Source organism: Carya illinoinensis, chromosome 14 (assembly GCF_018687715.1).
Source record: "Carya illinoinensis cultivar Pawnee chromosome 14, C.illinoinensisPawnee_v1, whole genome shotgun sequence".
Taxonomy (NCBI): domain Eukaryota; kingdom Viridiplantae; phylum Streptophyta; class Magnoliopsida; order Fagales; family Juglandaceae; genus Carya; species Carya illinoinensis.
This window is the reverse complement of record NC_056765.1, coordinates 1,605,041-1,622,696: the sequence shown is the minus strand read 5'-3', so window position 1 is coordinate 1,622,696 and position 17,656 is coordinate 1,605,041. Positions and strand designations below refer to the sequence as shown.

General features: G+C 40.0%; 1 protein-coding gene across 1 annotated transcript; it reads left to right on the top strand.

Moving 5' to 3' along the window:
- Positions 1 to 3,715: 3,715 nt before the first annotated feature.
- LOC122294192 (protein PIN-LIKES 1-like) lies at positions 3,716 to 17,620 on the top strand. Its single transcript, XM_043102711.1, has 9 exons — positions 3,716 to 3,762; positions 3,856 to 3,980; positions 4,588 to 4,709; positions 4,979 to 5,218; positions 5,726 to 5,818; positions 6,134 to 6,234; positions 16,673 to 16,725; positions 16,859 to 17,044; positions 17,296 to 17,620. The coding sequence occupies exons 2-9, from the start codon at positions 3,863 to 3,865 to the stop codon at positions 17,418 to 17,420; spliced, it is 1,038 nt and encodes a 345-aa protein (XP_042958645.1). The 5' UTR covers positions 3,716 to 3,762; positions 3,856 to 3,862; the 3' UTR covers positions 17,421 to 17,620.
- The last annotated feature ends 36 nt before the right edge of the window (positions 17,621 to 17,656 follow it).

Here is a 17,656-nt window from a genome sequence, read left to right as displayed (position 1 = left end):
ATCTTTGCCTGTTGGTTTAGTCTAATCTCTTCTCTCTGAAGCCATGTATCAAGATTTTCTCTAGCACCTATCAATTCTGATTCTACAGATTCTGAAAAACCAATCTGTAGTTGGTTTTCTAAATCCTCGATCCGCTTCTCTAGATTCTGTATGTTGGTTTCAGTATGCCCGAAAACCCGCCTGTTCCACTCCTTTAAGATCCCTTTCATTTTCTTCAATTTGGTAGTCAAACTGAACATACCCCTGGGCAAAATTGGCTCTTTCCACGCATTCTTTACCACATCTATGAAGTTCTCATGAGAGGCCCACATTTGTTGGAACTTAAAGGGGATGGGGCCATACCGAGTATGAAGGGATTTTAGGACAAACGACATTGGGGCGTGGTCCGAAGTCGTGAGAGCCAAGTACCTGCAAAAAGCATCTGGTAGAGAGGTGACAGCCAGTGAGTTCATCATACATCTATCAATCTTCGACCAACTTCTAGAGAGACCCCTCTGACCATTACACCAAGAGAATTTACTTCCTACTGACTTCATTTCCATGAGTCCACAAGTATCAATAAACTCATTAAAATCATCCATAGCAATCCTCAAACGAGGTCTCCCACCTCTTCTCTCCTCCTCCCTGCGAGTAATGTTGAAATCTCCAAGGCATAGCCAAGGAATATCTTGTACGGCATCCAAAAGTAACGACCTCCAGAGTTCTCGCCTTTCCAAATAACTACATCTGGCATAAACTCCTGATATGACATAATGTTGAGAATTTATAACCAAAGAAATGGTGATGTGTTGGGAGCTGAAATTAGTGACTGTGATGTGTAAGCCACCTCCCCAAAGCACCCAAAGTTTCCCACCAGCACACTGATTGGAAAAACTGTGTTCAAGCTTCAGTGTATTTTTCAACATATTCAAACTATTCTCATCTGCAAAAGGTTCAGCAAGCATAATTAAATTTAATTTCAACTTTCTAACCAACTTACCCAATCTTATCCGAGATGTTTTGAGTCCCCGGATATTCCAATATAATGGACTACAATTCATAGATTCAGGCATACGGGCTTGCGAGGAACCCGAGTTGAGCTTCTGAGTTTTTTCCTTCCCTTTCCTTGATTTTTCTCTTTTGTTTCATCACTGTCCGATGGGTATTGTTTATTTTTACTCAGGTGTTCCGCCATTTCATTTTCTGGTTCCGAGTAACTTTCTTCGGCCCTACCGCCTTGCATGTTTCCGAGATTATATAGATCCCCTTGTCTGGTATCTTGCGACTCTTGAACAAACATTTCCTCTGGCCTGGTTTCCGGCACCATTTCCACACTTATTTCATCACTACCCACAATGGCATCCCCATTTAATCGAATGAGAAAATTTGCAGTCTGTTCCCCTATCGGTGAGAGTTCCGGAATTTCACGAGAATTGCCTTGAGCTTTCGTTACTTGATTTTCAGTGTTTCTCATCACTACTTCCTGTTCCCTTTCATACGATCTCAGTTCCACTGTATTTACCTCCCCGTTAGCATGATCTTGTATCTCTTCTCTTTCCGTCAAAGGCTTTTCTGTTATTGGTTTCTTCCCTGTAGCCGAGTTGGTCCCCATTCTCGGAATTTCAGTTTCTGTCTCTTGGGTTGGCTCAGCATTCCTTGATTCAGTATTTCGGCAGTTCAGCAACTCAGTAATTACTGGGTAGTTGTTCTCTCCATTTTTCCGGTTGGCTACCTCCCCCATTTCCGTTCGGCAATTCGACAAGTCAATGATACCTGGTTCATTATTTTCACCATTTTCCCCGTAAGCTGCTTCCCCCATTTCCGACCACACCACTAATTCGTTAGCCCCTGTTTCGGCCTCTACGTCTTCCGCCTGTATAATTGGTTTTTCCACATCCATTTCCATCATACAATTTCCTGCTTCCCTTTGTAACCTCACAGTATTATTCCTTTTTAAACCACTCGGGCCAGCACCTCCACTTTCAACCCATTTCAGCTGCGGTAAGAACTCTGTTTCTTTACCTTCTTCTTCTTCATTTATTAAATTCTGAGGCTGACTAATTTTTCTATTTTCCTCCCTTTCTTTTCCCTTTTTACCTCCAATGTTCCTGGCCCCCTCTTTCCGTTTACACTTTTGCAAATTGTGACCTTGGACTCTACAATTTGAGCAATAAGCGGGGAGTGTTTCACACTCTATCTTCACATACAATCTGGAGCAATGATTGGGCGTGCCAATCCAGATTCCTCGGATTGGTTCTACAGCAGCATCCATCTCCAAACAAACCCTCGCTCCGTCTGTCTTGGTGGCGCATCTTGTGGCATTATCACGGCGTAGAAAACGCCCAAGAGGAGAAGTAATATTTTTCAACATAGATTCATGGTAAAAGTTAGGAGGCAAACCTGGAAGGAAAACCCACACCGGGACAAGGGATGGTTCGGCCTCCTCATCAAAGTCTGGGTGCCAGTGGAAGCCTCGGTAAGGAGCTCCATTAACGTCCGTTGCTTCCCTCGAAAAAGCCTTGACAAAATCTGGTTCATTTGAAAACCGAATGAATACGTTTCTAGCTCTTCTCATAGCCGAAATCACAGGTTGAAACTCTAAGCCCCATCTATTCCGAATGAAGGCACGGATGACATCTAGTGATGGCTTTTGCTTGAGAAACTTCAAAACCATGGAATATTTGAAAGGTACAGCAGACCTCTCAATTTCTTCTTTGGAAAAAAACACACAAATTTCTCCATCAACAACCTTGGCCGGACGAAATGGTTTCGACCTCCGGTAATGGCTGAGGGGATTGTGCCACCATATCTGCAAAATTTCTCTGCCTTCCAGCATTCGCTATTGGCCCAGGACCCCCAGCGGCAACCATACGCGCCGCCCTGGTTCAAAACAGAACCACTGACTCCGGTCAAAGCGCCGAGTAAGGGAAAATTTCCCCCTTATCCCGTACCACCGGCCAGACCGAAATAATCAAGGTACCCCCACCGCCCCCAACAAAACCTCTGCCCCCCCCCCCCTCGATCCCCTGCCCCTCCCTTCAGCCCCCTGTCTTCCCGTCCAAGCTCCCCGATCTGAGAATGGCATACGACACAGTGAGCTCAAAACCGAGCTTCCGTATCGCCGATCTACCAACAGCTGCCCCTCCTTTCGATCCGCTGCAACCCCCCTCGATACTTCGCCCTCCCCTTAGATAGCGGCCGAGCGCCGACCTGAGAGAGGCAGACGGAGAACGAAGACTTCGATCTGTCCGTATCGCCGATCTACACCAGATCCGCCCCCCCCTTCGATCCTGCCTCCCCCTTCGATCGGCCTCACGTCCGTCGCCAATCTGAGAGTAGCAGATCTCTCAAAAGGCTTCAGTGGTGGCCGTGGGTGGATTGAAGGGAAGTCGACGGAGAGGGTGGGTTTCGCGAAAAACTTTGGCCGTGGGATGGGTTACGGGTCAAGAGGCTGTTTCATCTGGTTGTTTGGTTGAAGTACACCAAACCAGATCCGCCCCCCCCTTCGATCCTGCCTCCCCCTTCGATCGGCCGCACGTCCGTCGCCGATCTGAGAGTAGCAGATCTCTCAAAAGGCTTCAGGGTGGCCGTGGGGTGGAGGAGGCTTGAAGGGGAGTCGACGGAGAGGGTGGGTTTCGCGAAAAAGGTCTCTTTGGCCGTGGGATGGGTTACGGGTCAAAAAAAAAGATGATCAATCTAGGTAACTAAAATGATAGTTAAATGTTGAAATCTTATCGTCGCCGACCTGGCGGATACAATTACACTAGACAGCTTGGGAACCTTGTGAGTACAGCTCTATCATACTTCTAAAGTCTATGGCCTCAGCCTCTTTTAATTTTTCTTTTCATCACTTGGTAACTTTTGATTGATCTGTAGATGGTTCATGCTAGTGAATGTCCTTATCACATTCCTTATTGGTTCTGCACTTGCATGGATACTCATAAAAATCACGAGAGCTCCTCAACATCTGCACAGCCTTGTCATTGGTTGTTGTGCTGCAGGTAGACAAAATCCGAATATTTTAGGATTCATTAAGAATACCCTGATATAGGGTATATAGAATTCTGATGACTTATTGCAATATGTATTGCACCATAAAAATTTCAATGCGGATCATATCATGCAGGCCAAAAGATCCATGGAATTCATATCTTCAGCATGATTTGTAATTAGGATAATACAAACTCGTTTTAAAATTCATTCTAAAGCAAAAAAGACTTAAAACTGACTATGTCTGCCTTAGTAGTTGTAGTATTGGGTAAATCTTGTATTTGTAATAAATACAGAAAAGCTTAGTACTTAAAGTTGATATGTCTGTTCTATCTGGTTTCCAAATGTCAGAAGTTTTTTGCACACTTCTTTGAAAGAATACGTTATCAAACCTAAAATTAAAAAATAAAATAAAAATACGATCGACACTGGATGGGGCTGTAGGAAAGTAGGAGAAAATTATTGCCTGCCAATGTTCAGCCCTCCTGAAGTACATGACTAACTAATTGTGCCACAAGTTTTACAACTGCATGTTTTTACTGTCTTATGCACCAATTTTGTAAATAAGTGAAAGGTACTAGCCCATCATAGTATTTAGGGAGAGATTTTTTTGTGCAGGAAATTTAGGGAACTTGCTCCTGATTATCCTCCCAGCTGTCTGCGAGGAAGATGATAGTCCGTTTGGAGATTCTTCTGTTTGCTCTACTGATGCAGAGGCTTATGCTGCTCTTTCTATGGCGGTAATAGTCCATTTTTCTTACTCTAAAATCACAAAAATCAACAAATGTCTCAGTAAGCCCGGCTTGATGTAGTGATAAGATATTTCCAGTACTTCCATTGCCATATCTCCAATAGCCACCACCTCTTGATTGAGATGTCAGTCATGAACTACATAAATTATCAATGGCACAGGCTCTTCAGAACTGGGCTGCCTTTTGTAAGTCTTACATTTCCAAAATACCTCTGGATGAATTTGAATCTTTTTGTTGCTTCTGTTTTGATTTTGCAGTTAGGTGCAATATATATATGGTCTTATGTGTATCCTATCATGCTGATATATGCAAACAAGGCAGCTAAAGACATTGCCATGAATGGCTCTATGACAACGGATAACATTTCTGGAGAAACCTTGTATTTACACTCAGAGATTGGCACAGCACTGCTCCTTCCTTCAGAGGGTTGCCAAAGCTTAGAGGAGTGTATGGATCAAGTTGAAGTCCATTCGACTGGATCTGAAGGAAAAGTGAAGGTTTCTTCTAGCATGTTGTGGTTTCATTTTTATCATGCTCAAAAGCTTTCTTCCCTCAAAGTTTGATTTCCACTCAACATGATCAATACGATCAATGGGTGCTTAAGAAAACTATACCTGAAATCAGACGTTATACTAAACAGTTAATGCTATATTAAGATCGGGTGACATGAAGAAGCAAGGTATCACATGTTTTTGTCTGTAAGAAACTGCATCTCAACATATGAAACCATTCACCATTTTATCAGAATAATGGCATGTCTTCGGTAAAAGAAGAAGTAGATCTTTATGTTAAGCAATTTAACAATGGTTGAGGATACATTGTGAAATGACATCTTCCCTGTAAGGTTAAATGCCAATGCTTGGGTTAACACATTTTTCGTTCACTAATATCCGATGTTATTAGTCTTTTTTCTACCTAATATCCTTGCTAGTTTAGGCAACTTAGTTTTTTCTCCTTCTTGTGTCTCCTTGAATGAAATAACCTTTTAAAGATTTTTCTGGTAGGTGATGTTTCTGGAAAAGACTATGCTGCACCTTAGGAAGCTTATTGGGCATGTGGATCTCAAAAAATTGTTTGCGCCATCTACAATTGCAGCAGTATGCTCATAATGCTTGTTTATTTAGGAAAAGCTTTTTCTTTGAGCTGTTATCAATCATCCCTTTTCCCCTATGTAATCCCCATGATCCCATGAAGGGGATAGTTCTAATATCAAAGAAAAAGTAGATGATCTGGGCTATATGTTCCATCTTGCCCTCAAGTTGGCAAAATTAGGACTAATGAAACCTAAAACACTGCCACAATCATTTCAAATGCTTTACATAGTTGCATTCGTTTTTTTTCCAAATTTATTTCTTAGTTAATGTGTATATGCCACGGAGGGATCTTAAAATTATTGTGTTTTTCCTTTGTAGATTTTTGGGTTTATCATTGGAATAGTCTCTCAAATTCGAAAGGTACTGATTGGTGATGATGCTCCTCTTCGTGCCATCTACAGCTCTGCGAGTTTGTTAGGGTATGAATCCTACCGCTGGCTCAGTAGAGCTCCTACTCATTGAGCGTTTCTTTGATTTGGGGTTCATGTTTTTGCTCAAACTTCTAAACTCCGAAATTTCTATATTCGCAACTTGAAGTAGTGTTACTATTTATGTGAACTTTTAATAATTTGAACATTTTAGTGAAAAGACCAATGCATCAGTTTTATCATTCATGTACTCAAGTAAACTACATATATTTTTAGCAAAAACTCTCTCTCTCTCTGTGTGCCAAAGTATTCAAATTATATTGAAAGACAGGATTGGCAGCTGTAGTTCTTCGTTAGTTGTATAGATAGTCATAAATAATGTCAGCAGGAGTAGAATAAGTAGATATAATTCCCATATTAAATTAACACTGCCTAACTAATGTCAGAATATTGTGTGAATGGCCGAAATCGGTTGGCCTTTGAGTGATCTGTATAGTTTATATCAGATTTAAAAGATAGCTATACATGGAAAGAAGTAATTTACGAATGATTCTAGTAGTCTAGCCCTATATGGAAACTATACTCTGACAGTATGCTAACTGTACACGCCTAAGTAAATTAAGGAAATGTGAAATAAGGAAAGAAGAATAGAAGAAGGATTATGGACAACAAAGCTGCCCATTGATAGCCCTCCTCAAATTGATGCGGGTTGATCAACAAGTATCAATTTGCTGCTCAAGAAGCTTTGATGAAGATGCCAGCAATTTGTAATTCAGTGGAAACATGTGGAAGAGTGATAACACGAGGTTCAAATACTTCACAGATAGAGTGATTGTCGACTTTAATATACTTCGCACACTCATGATAGATAGGATTGGCCATGATATGAATAGCATTCATATTATCAGTATGTAGAGGTGTATGATTGGTCTTAGAAAAATCTAACTCAGCTAGCAAACCTCGAAGCCAAATAATTTTGAAACAAGCAAGAGATATCACCCGATACTGTATATGACTTAGAGACTTTGTCTTGCTTTTTACTCTTCCAGGAGATCAATGCATCACCTAAGAACATACACCAACCAGTGATGAAGCGACGTGTATCCGCACAACTAGTTCAATCAGCGTCACCATAAGCAGTAAGACAAGGAGAAGTACTGGTAGGAAATAATAAGTCACGTGCAGAAGTGCCTTGAACATAACGTATGATCCTACAGACAGCAGCCAAATGAAAATGACGAGGAGTCTGAAGAAACTGACTGACTTACTGTACTGTAAAGGAAATGTCCGGTCTAGTAATGGTGAGATAGACAAGGCTACCTGTCAAATGGATTCAATGATCATTTCAGAGGATTTCCTCCCATTTTATAGAACAAATTTACATGGCTATGTACTGTCTATTTTGAGCGGGAATACCACCTAATATGTGATTCCTTCAATTACGTCTAATGCTTGACAACATTGTGTGTAGCACCACCTAACATGTGAGGCCCTAAATTACTCCTAATATTTAGCAGTGTCCTGTGTAGCCTACAATCTAAAATACTACAATTATACAATATTACAAATAACGAGAGGACTGTTGTACGTTGACAGCCCCCCTCAAATTGATGCGGGTTGATCAACAAGCATCAATTTGCTACTTAGGAAGCAATGTTGATGACAAGTGAGAGCCCTGATGAAGATATCAGCAATCTGTAGTTCAGTGGAAATATGTGGAAGAGTGATAACACGAGCTTCAAATGCTTCACGAATAGAGTGGCAATCTACTTCAATATGCTTCGTGCGCTCATAATGGACAGGATTGACTGTGATCTGAATAGCACTCGTATTGTCAGCATGTAGAGGCATCGGATCGTTCTCAGAAAAATCTAACTTAGCAAGCATACCTCGAAGCCAAATAATTTTAGAACAAGCTAAAGACATCGCTTGGTATTCAGATTCTGTAGATGACTTAGAAACTCTGTCTTGCTTCTCACTCTTCCAAGAGATTAATGCATCACCTAAGAACACACACCAACCAGTGATGGAGCGACGTGTATCCGCACAACCAGCCCAATCAACATCACTATAAGTAGTAAGACGAGTCGAATTGCCGGCTGGGAAGAATAAACCATAGACAGAAGTGTCCTGAACATAGCGTATGATCCTACGAACAACAGTGAAATGAAGGTGACGAGGAGTCTGAAGAAATTGACTGACTTGCTGTACAACAAAATAAATGTTCGGTCTAGTAATGGTGAGATAAACAAGGCTACCCACCAACTTTCAATATAAACTGGGATCAGCAAGTAAGTCACCCTCCTCTTTGCAAAGCTTGACATTTAATTCCGTGGGAGTATCAACAGAAGTAGCCTCCTGTAGGCCAGTTGTAGCCACTAAGTCACTAGCATACTTATATTGATTGAGTGAAATACCAGAGGAACTATGATGCACATCAAAATCAAGAAAATATGTGAGAGATCCAAGATCTTTCATATGAAGGACTTGAGAGATGAGTCTTGAGCTGGCCAAGTAAAACAGAATCGGAACCAGTAATCACAATATCATCAATATAAACCAATAGCACAACAATACCCATGTTTGAGACTATAAAGGGAGCGACGAAACTTACACACATGTGAGTTTGGAGAGGGTTCCAATCTCGGGGGTGGCTTCATATAAATACATTCTTTAAGATCCTCGTGAAGAAAAACATTCTTGACATCCATCTGATGTAGTGGCCAATCACTGGAAGCAGCAAGAGGTAGAATTGTACGAACAATGGTCATCTTAGCCACAGGGGCAAAGGTTTCTTCATAATTGATACCATATTCTTGATTATTTCCAAGTGCAACAAGTCGAGCTTTATAACGATCCAAACTCCCATCAGATTTAACCTTAATGGAGTAAACCCATTTGCAACCCAGAGGAACTATGTGGAAGGACAAGGTGCAATGTCCCAGGTGTGATTGGCCTCTAGAGCAGTAATTTCTTCCTGCATAGCTTGTAGCCAACAATCATGCTTGACAGCATTTGAGTAGCATGTGGGAATATTAAAATTGGACAATGTAGCAGTAAGAGCAGAAGCAAACCACCCATACCTATCCGGAGGTACAGATACTTGAGAGGAGCGACATGCTGGGTGCTCTGAAGCTGCTGTAATGGACTGATTTTGGTAAATGGTAGGATCAGATATTGATTGAGCCATTGGAAGAGACTGTGGGCAGGAGTGTCTTGTATACACAAGACCTGGTTTAAAGCGAGAGTTGATTTGATGAAGATTTGAAAACTGTTGCTCAAAAGATGGGAGGACCACAGTAGAAGAAGAGAGAACAGATGACACAGGAAAGAAATGTTGATTTTCAAAGAAAATAACATTCCTAGAAATGCGTGTACGATGTAAAGTAGGATCATAGCAAACAAATCCCTTTTGACACACATTATATCCCAAGAATGCACATCTAACAGATTGAGCAGATAATTTATGTCGCTCATGAGAAGGTAAATGAACAAAACATACACATCCAAAAATACGAAGATTCTCATAACTAGGTTGTGTAGCAAACAAGCGAAAATAGGGAGACTCCATGTGTAAAACTTGGGACGGTAACCAATTAATCAAGTGACTAGCAGTTTTCAAAGCCTCAACCCAGAACATGGATGGAACAGAGGATTCTAATAAAAGAGTACGTATCACATAAAAAAGATGACGATTTTTACGTTCGGCTACTCCATTCTGTTGGGGAGTAGCAGGACATGTAAGTTGATGAATAATACCTTTAGAAGCCAAAAATGCCTGAAATTCAGTAGAAAAATATTCACCACCAGAATCTATGCGTAATGTCTTAATAGTTCCAGAAAATTGATTGTCAACATACGCTAAAAACTTAGTGAAAGTTCGAAAAACTTCAGATTTAGAGCAAATAAAATAAACCCAAGTGAATCTGCTATAATCATCAATGAAAGTCACATAATATTTAAATTTTTCATGTGATCTAACCGGGGAATGTCCCCAAACATCACTATGAATGAGATCAAAGCAGTGAGAAACTCTACTAGCATTCAAAGGAAATGGAATAATTTTACTTTTACCAAGTTTACAAGAATCACACTCAAGAGATAAAGATGAATGTATTTTATTATCAAGAAAACCCGAGTGCAAGACATGAGAGAAGATTTGAGTGCTAGGATGACCTAAACGACGATGCCACACCATACTCAGATCAAGAACATTATTACAAGCAAAAGACTTAATTGACAAAACTGAAGAAAGTGCTGGAACAGGTAAAAATAATGGAAACAAGCATCCCACTTTAGGTCCCTTCGCGATCGGCTCCCCCGTTACCTGGTCTTGCACAACACAATCATTACTAGAAAAATTAACAGCACAATTAGTATCAACTAATTGACCAACAGAAATAAGATTTGTGGAAAGTTGAGGGGCAAGAAACACATCAGTAAATTTGGAAGAGACATCTCCGATAGCAGCGATGGGCAAAGAACTGCCATTGGCAGTCTAAATGGCAGATTGACCAGCATAAGGCCGTACATGACATAGAGCACTGGCAGTATTCGTCATGTGATTAGAAGCACCCGATCTGCATACTAGAGTTTAGTATAATTTTTACCTTGAAACCCCATTGCAGATAATGCCGGAATTAGCATCTGTTGCACCATTTCTGGTGTGCAGTAATTTGTTGCGGGAGGTGCAGGATAAGAGGAAGCACTTGAGGAAGAGCCATGTGCTACAGAAGTCCCAACGGGAGGAACAATAACAGAAGTCTGAAATGCTTGGGCCTGATGATTTTGGGGACGAATACGACAGTCTTTGATAATGTGACCCTTCTTCTTGCAATAAGAACAATATTTCTTAGGACAATTAGCAGCAATATGCCCATATTTCTTGCATCAGAAACACTGTAAGGTGCTAGAATATGCAAGTGGTCCTCGTTGTTAAGCAGCATTGGCTACAGGAGCGGACCCTATCAGAGAAGCTTGAGTACTAAGCCTTTGTTCTTCACGAAATAACTCACCAAAACAAACATTAAGAGAAGGAACAAGAGAGCGATTCAGAAGAGAAAAGCGAACAGATTCATACTTGGAATGAAGTTTCATAAGGAACTGATCACGATGACGAGTCTTGTGAATACTTTGAATAGTGGAAAGAGAGGCAACAGGAACATCTGTGGTAACCAAATCAGAATATTCGTTCCGAAGAGTCAGGAACGTGGAATAATAGTCTTAGATGGAACAATTGTCATGTTGAAACATGACAATTGTACAATCGTATGCTCTAACTGAAAATGACGAGCACAATTATCTTGATGATAGACTTTTTTTAAGTAAGTCCACATTAATTGAGAGGTGCGATGAGGTCATAAGTGGGTGACAACATGTGACTCAACCGAGCCAAGAAGCTAAGACATAATCCTAGCATCAAGCATAGCCCAATCCTTGGATTTATCAGGATTGGATGCATAATCAGTGTCATCAATATGACCCCAAAGATCTTTTTCTTTAAGAAAAAATTCAAATTGAAATGTTCACATAGAATAATTGTTGCCCGTAAACTTGGTACACACATGTGTAAAGTCCATGCTAATTAAATGGTATACACAAAGGCCAAAAAAATATCATAAAGGGCGAGACAAAAGAATGGACTAAATGAATTATAATTATAAATATCACATAGGCCACGTGGAAGACTAATTAAAGGGAATCCAAGACAAGACAAAAGATTTATAATTATCAAGACTAAATGACCCACGGCAGAATAAAAAACAATTATAGTTAATGTGTTTGACTATGCTTAACAGCCTTTACTCAAGCTGTATTCCAAGGTGAAAGAAATAAGCAAATGGCCAAAAATAGTATTGCCGAAAGCAGGAAATAGATTTGCAGGAAAAAAAATCAGCTAGCAGAGTTGCTGAAAAATAAAGAAACAGAGTTGCTGAAAAACAGAGAAAGAGTTGCCGATAGAAAAAAAAAAATTGCCTAAAACAGAGAATCAAGCTCAAGAGACGCTGAAATCAAGCACAGAACCAAGAAAATAAAGAAACAGAACAGACCCAGCCGAGACACAAAACCAAAGATACTGAGGACACCAAATCACAAGAGAAATAGATGAAACATGAGAGAAACTTAAAAATTTGATAGAGACAACCTTAAGCTCTGATACCATGTCAAATGGATTCAATGATCATTTCAGAGGATTTCCTCCCAATTTATAGAACAAATTTACATGGCTATGTACTATCTATTTTGAGCGGGAATACCACCTAACATGTGATTCCTTCAATTACGTCTGATGCTTGACAATACTGTGTGTAGCATCACCTAACATGTGAGGCCCTAAATAATGCCTGATATTTAGCAGTGTCATGTGTAGCCTACAATCTAAAATACTACAACTATACAATATTACAAATAACGAGAGGCCTGCTGTACGTTGACACTACCCACCAACTTCCAATATAAACTGTGATTAGCAAGTAAGCCACCATTCTCTTTGTGAAGCTTGACATTCAATTCCATGGGAGTATCAACAGAGGTGGCTTCCTGCAAGCCGACCATAGCCACCAGGTCACTAGCATACTTTTGTTGGTTGAGTGAAATACCTGATAGACTACGATGCATCTCAAGACCAAGAAAATATGTGAGAAACCCACGATCTTTCATATGAAAGGACTCAGAGAGATGAGTATTGAGCTGGCCAAGTAAAGCAGAATCGGACTAGTGATCACAATATCATCAACATAAACTAAAAGAACAACAATACCCAGGGCGAATTTTTGAAGAAATAAGGAAGTGTCATACTTGCTCTGCTTGAATGGAAATTGTAATAAAGTGGTTCAAAATTTATCAAACTAGGCCCTCGGAGCTTGTGAGACCATAAAGGGAACGACAAAGCTTATACACGTGAAGTCGCAGAAGAAAACAATCTCAGGGTTGGTTTCATATAAATACACTCTTTAAGATCCTCGTGAAGAAAAGCATTTTTGACATCCATATGATGTAGTGGCCAATTATTGGAAGCATCAAGAGCGAGGATAGTACGAACAGTAGTCATCTTAGCCACAGGTGCAAAGGTCTCTTCATAATTGATGCCGTATTCTTGATTATTCCCAAGTGCAACAAGCTGAGCTTTGTACCGATCTAAACTCCTATTAGATCGGACCTTGACTGAGTAAACCTATTTGCAACCCAGAGGATTAATGGTGGGAGGATAGGACTCAACGTCCCAGGTATGATTGGCCTTTAGAGCGGCGATTTCTTCTTGCATGGCTTGTCGCTAACATTCATGCTTGGCAGCTTATGAGTAGGATGTGAGAATATCAAAATTGGACAATGCAGCAGTAAGAGTTGAGATAAAATAGACAGAACTAGAAGGAAACCCATACATATCTGTGGGTATTGACACTAGAGGAGAGCGGCGTACCAAAGGCTCCGAAGATGCTGTAACTGACTGAATTTGGAGCATGGAAGGATCAGATATCGGAGAAGCCACTGGAAGAGAATGTGGGTGAGGACGTCTCGTATACACAATACCTGGTTTAAAGCGAGAGATGACAGAATGAGGATCTGAGAACTACTGCTTAAAAGAAGGGAGGACCACAGAAGAAGATGCGGACAAAGAAGACATAGGAAAGAAATGATGATTTTCAAAGAAAATAACATTCCTAGAAATATGTGGACGATGTAATGTAGGATCATAACAAACAAAAAATTTTTGACACACATTATATTCCAAGAACGCACATCAAACAGTTTGAGCAGATAATTTATGTCGCTCATGAAGAGGTAAATGAACAAAGCATACACAACCAAAAGTACAGAGATTATCATAACTAGATTGCTTAGCAAACAAGCGAAAATAAGAAGACTCCATGTGTAGGACTTGGGAAGGTAAATGATTAATAAAATGAGTAGCATTTTTCATAGCCTCGACCCAGAACATAGAGGGAACAGAGGATTCTAGCAAGAGAGTAAGTACCACATCCAAAAGATGGAGATTTTTACATTCGGCTACTCCATTTTATTGTGAAGTAGCTGGACACGAACGTTGATGAATAATATCTTTAGAAGCCAAGAATTCTTGAAACTCATTAGACAAATATTCGCCATCAGAATTGGTGCGTAATGTCTTGATAGAAGCAGAAAATTGATTTTCAACATGCGCTAAAAACACAGTGAAAGTACGAAAAAACCTCAGATTTAGAGTGAAGAAAATATATCTAAGTAAATTTGCTATGATCACCAATGAAGGTCACATAACCAATGAAGGTCACATAATATTTAAATTTTTCATGTGAACTCACCAAAGAAGGTTCCCAAACATCACTAGGGATAAGATCAAAATAGTGAAAAGCTTGACTATCATGCAAAGGAAAATGAAGAGTTTTGCTTTTACCAAGTTTGCAAGAAGCACACTCAATAGAGGAAGAACAACATTCTTTATTATCAAGTAAACCAGAGTTCAATACATGAGATAAGATCTGAGTATTTGGATGGCCTAAACGACGATACCACACCATATTAAGATTTTGGAACATTATTACAAGCAAAGAACAAAATAGAAGAAATTGAATAACATGCTGGAACAGGCAAAAATAGTGGAAACAAACGCCCCACTTTAGGTCCCTTCGCGATCGGCTTCCCTGTTACCTGGTCTTGCACAGCACAACTATCACAAAAAAATTAACAGCATAATTGTTATCAACTAACAGAAATAAGATTCATGGAAAGCTTAGGAGTAAGAAACACATAAGTGAACTTAGAAGAGACATCTCCGACAGCAATGATTGGCAAGGAACTACTATTGGCAATTTGAATAGCAGATTGGCCAGTGTAGGACTGAACATGACACATGGCTGTGGGATTATGCATCATGTGATTAGAGGCACTCGAGTCCACATACCAGAGTTTAGCATAATGGTTACCTTGGAATCTCATTGTCAATAATGTTGAGATTAGTATCTGTTGCATCATTTTGGGTGTGTAGTAATTCGCTGCAGGAGGTGTAGGAACAAAAGAGTCACCTGGTGAAGAGCCATGGGCCTTAGAAGTTGCTGCGGAAGGTACAATAAGAGAAGTTTGAAATGCTTGAGCTTGACGATTCTGGGGGGCGGATACGACATTCTTAGATAATGTGACCTTTTCTTGCAATAAGAGCAGTATTTCTTGGAACAGTTCGCAGCCATATGTCCAAATTCCTTGCAGTAAAAACACTGCAAGTTGGTAGACTGCATAGGCGGTCCTCGTCGTTGAGCAGCATAAGCCACAGGGGTTGACCTAAACTACCATGAGATTACTCCAGAGTAACTTGAGTACTAAGATATTCTTCTTCACGAAGTAATTCACCAAAACAAACATCAAGAGAAGGAACAGGAGAGCGATTCAGTAGATAGGAGGGAACATATTCATATTCGTGGTGGAGTTTCATAAGAAACTGATCACAACGACTGGTCTCATGAAGATTTTGAATAATGGAAAGAGAGGCCACATGAACATCTGCGGTAACTAGATCAGAATATTCATTCCAAAGAGTTGAAAACGGCGAATAATAGTCTTAGGTGGAATGATTGTCATGTTGAAACGTGGCAATCGCATGTTCTGACCAAAAATGACGGGCACCGTTATCTTGATGATACACTTTCTTTAAGTCCACATGGATTGAGTGATGCAATGACGCCTCAAGTTAGTGACAATATGTGGCTCAACTGGGCCAAGAAGCCAAGACATAATCTGAGTATTAAGCACAAATAAGTGAAAAGCATGACAAGAAATAACCAAAAAAGAAATTGTCGAGAAGTAAACAGCACCAAAAAATACCCACAAAGCTGAAACCTGGGAAGAAAAAAAATAGACGAAAGCCAAGACCTGCGGACTACTGTTTCGAGAGTAACCAGCATAGAGGGACGCCGGAACCACAAAGAGAAGGCTGTGCCGACAGCCAACAAGCCACAACATTGCCGATAAACCCAGAACAAAACCACGAAAAACTAAGAAGAAGAAATTGTGGGTGCACCACAGGACAACACAGACCCGACCAAAACACACGAGAGGCACCTCTGAACCGAGAAGAAAAAAAATTGAGGAAAAACAATAATTAGCTGTCGGCTCTTGATACCATGTCAGAATATTGTGTGAATGGCCAAAATCGGTTGGCTTTTGAGTGATCTGTATATTATATATCAACTTTACAAGATAGTAGACATGGAAAGAAAGTAATTTACGAATGATTCTAGCAGTCTAGCCCTATATGGAAACTATACTCTATCAGTTTAAGCCTAGGTAAATTAAGGTAAGGTGAAATAGGGAAAGAATAATAGAAGAATAGAAGGAGGACCATTGACAACTAATACCCAGAGGAAAAACAGCCTAAAATTGACTTCTAAGAGCAGCAGACTCTCTCTTTTGAGCAACTATGTTTACATGATGATGAAACCCTGTGACACTGATCTGGAAATTTGCATTAATTCCTTTTAGCTTCCTCTTTCTTCTCCAGGGAAGCAACAATACCATCCATGACACTGATAATTGGAGCAAACCTTCATAGAGGTAGCTTGTAATACTGATCTGCTGTTTATTTTGAGTGTCTTGTGTTGGCTTGGCTTCGTTATAGTTTTTTCATGAATTTCCATGAAGAGTTTCTGTTATTTTTATAAATTATAGACATCATTTCCATTTACAGGTCTAAAAGGTGCCGGAGTAAGTCCTGCACTCATTGTAGGGATTATCGCAATTCGGTACATCATCATGCCTTCACTGGGTATTGGTATTGTTAAGGCTGCAAACCATTTTGGCATTGTGGGATCAGATTCATTATATCAGTTTACACTTATGCTTCAGTATGCTGTTCCACCTGCAATGGGTGTAGGTATGTATGCTTACTACTTTCTCATTTTCGTTTAAATGTATTAGTTCAGCTCCAGTCTAACAACAAATCTAAACGAATTTAGCTTGAGCACCTTAGTACTCAAGTCGACTTGGCTCGACCTATCTACAACCATACAGTTTGGATTCTGAAATGGAAAGTACGGATTGATTTGAATCTCGATTGGTGAAGTTTGGTTGTCCAATGAATGCAATATTTGAGTAACCAATGCTAATGTCATGGACTTGCTGCAGGTACCATTTCTCAATTGCTGGAGACAGGAGAGAGTGAATGCTCTGTCATTATGCTATGGACTTATGCTGTGGCAACATTCTCTCTGACACTATGGTCGACCATCTTCATGTGGCTTGTTTCTTAATCTGGATTACTTGATTCGTTTGATTTTAGACGGCATAAAAACATCCAAACAGTGAACTAGTTCTTTATGATTTCTGTTTCAGCAAAAATAAGGAAAGAAAAGAAAAAAGTGCTAGATACTACATCTTCATCTCAGTCCAATCAGTATCTATTGTGTTGGTGTAATATATCTATATCAGTATCTATTGTGTTGGTGTGATATTATCTATTGTGTTCATGGACGCCAACATAACTCAA

What these genes read in the sequence shown, in the direction of transcription:
- LOC122294192 (XM_043102711.1), top strand. Translation starts at nt 3,863, where the DNA reads ATGCTAGTGAATGTCCTTATCACATTCCTTATTGGTTCTGCACTTGCA. An exon ending in CATTGGTTGTTGTGCTGCAG is followed by an intron (nt 3,981 to 4,587) that starts GTAGACAAAATC and finishes TTTTTTGTGCAG; the next exon opens with GAAATTTAGGGAACTTGCTC. An exon ending in AGCTCTGCGAGTTTGTTAGG is followed by an intron (nt 6,235 to 16,672) that starts GTATGAATCCTA and finishes TTTCTTCTCCAG; the next exon opens with GGAAGCAACAATACCATCCA.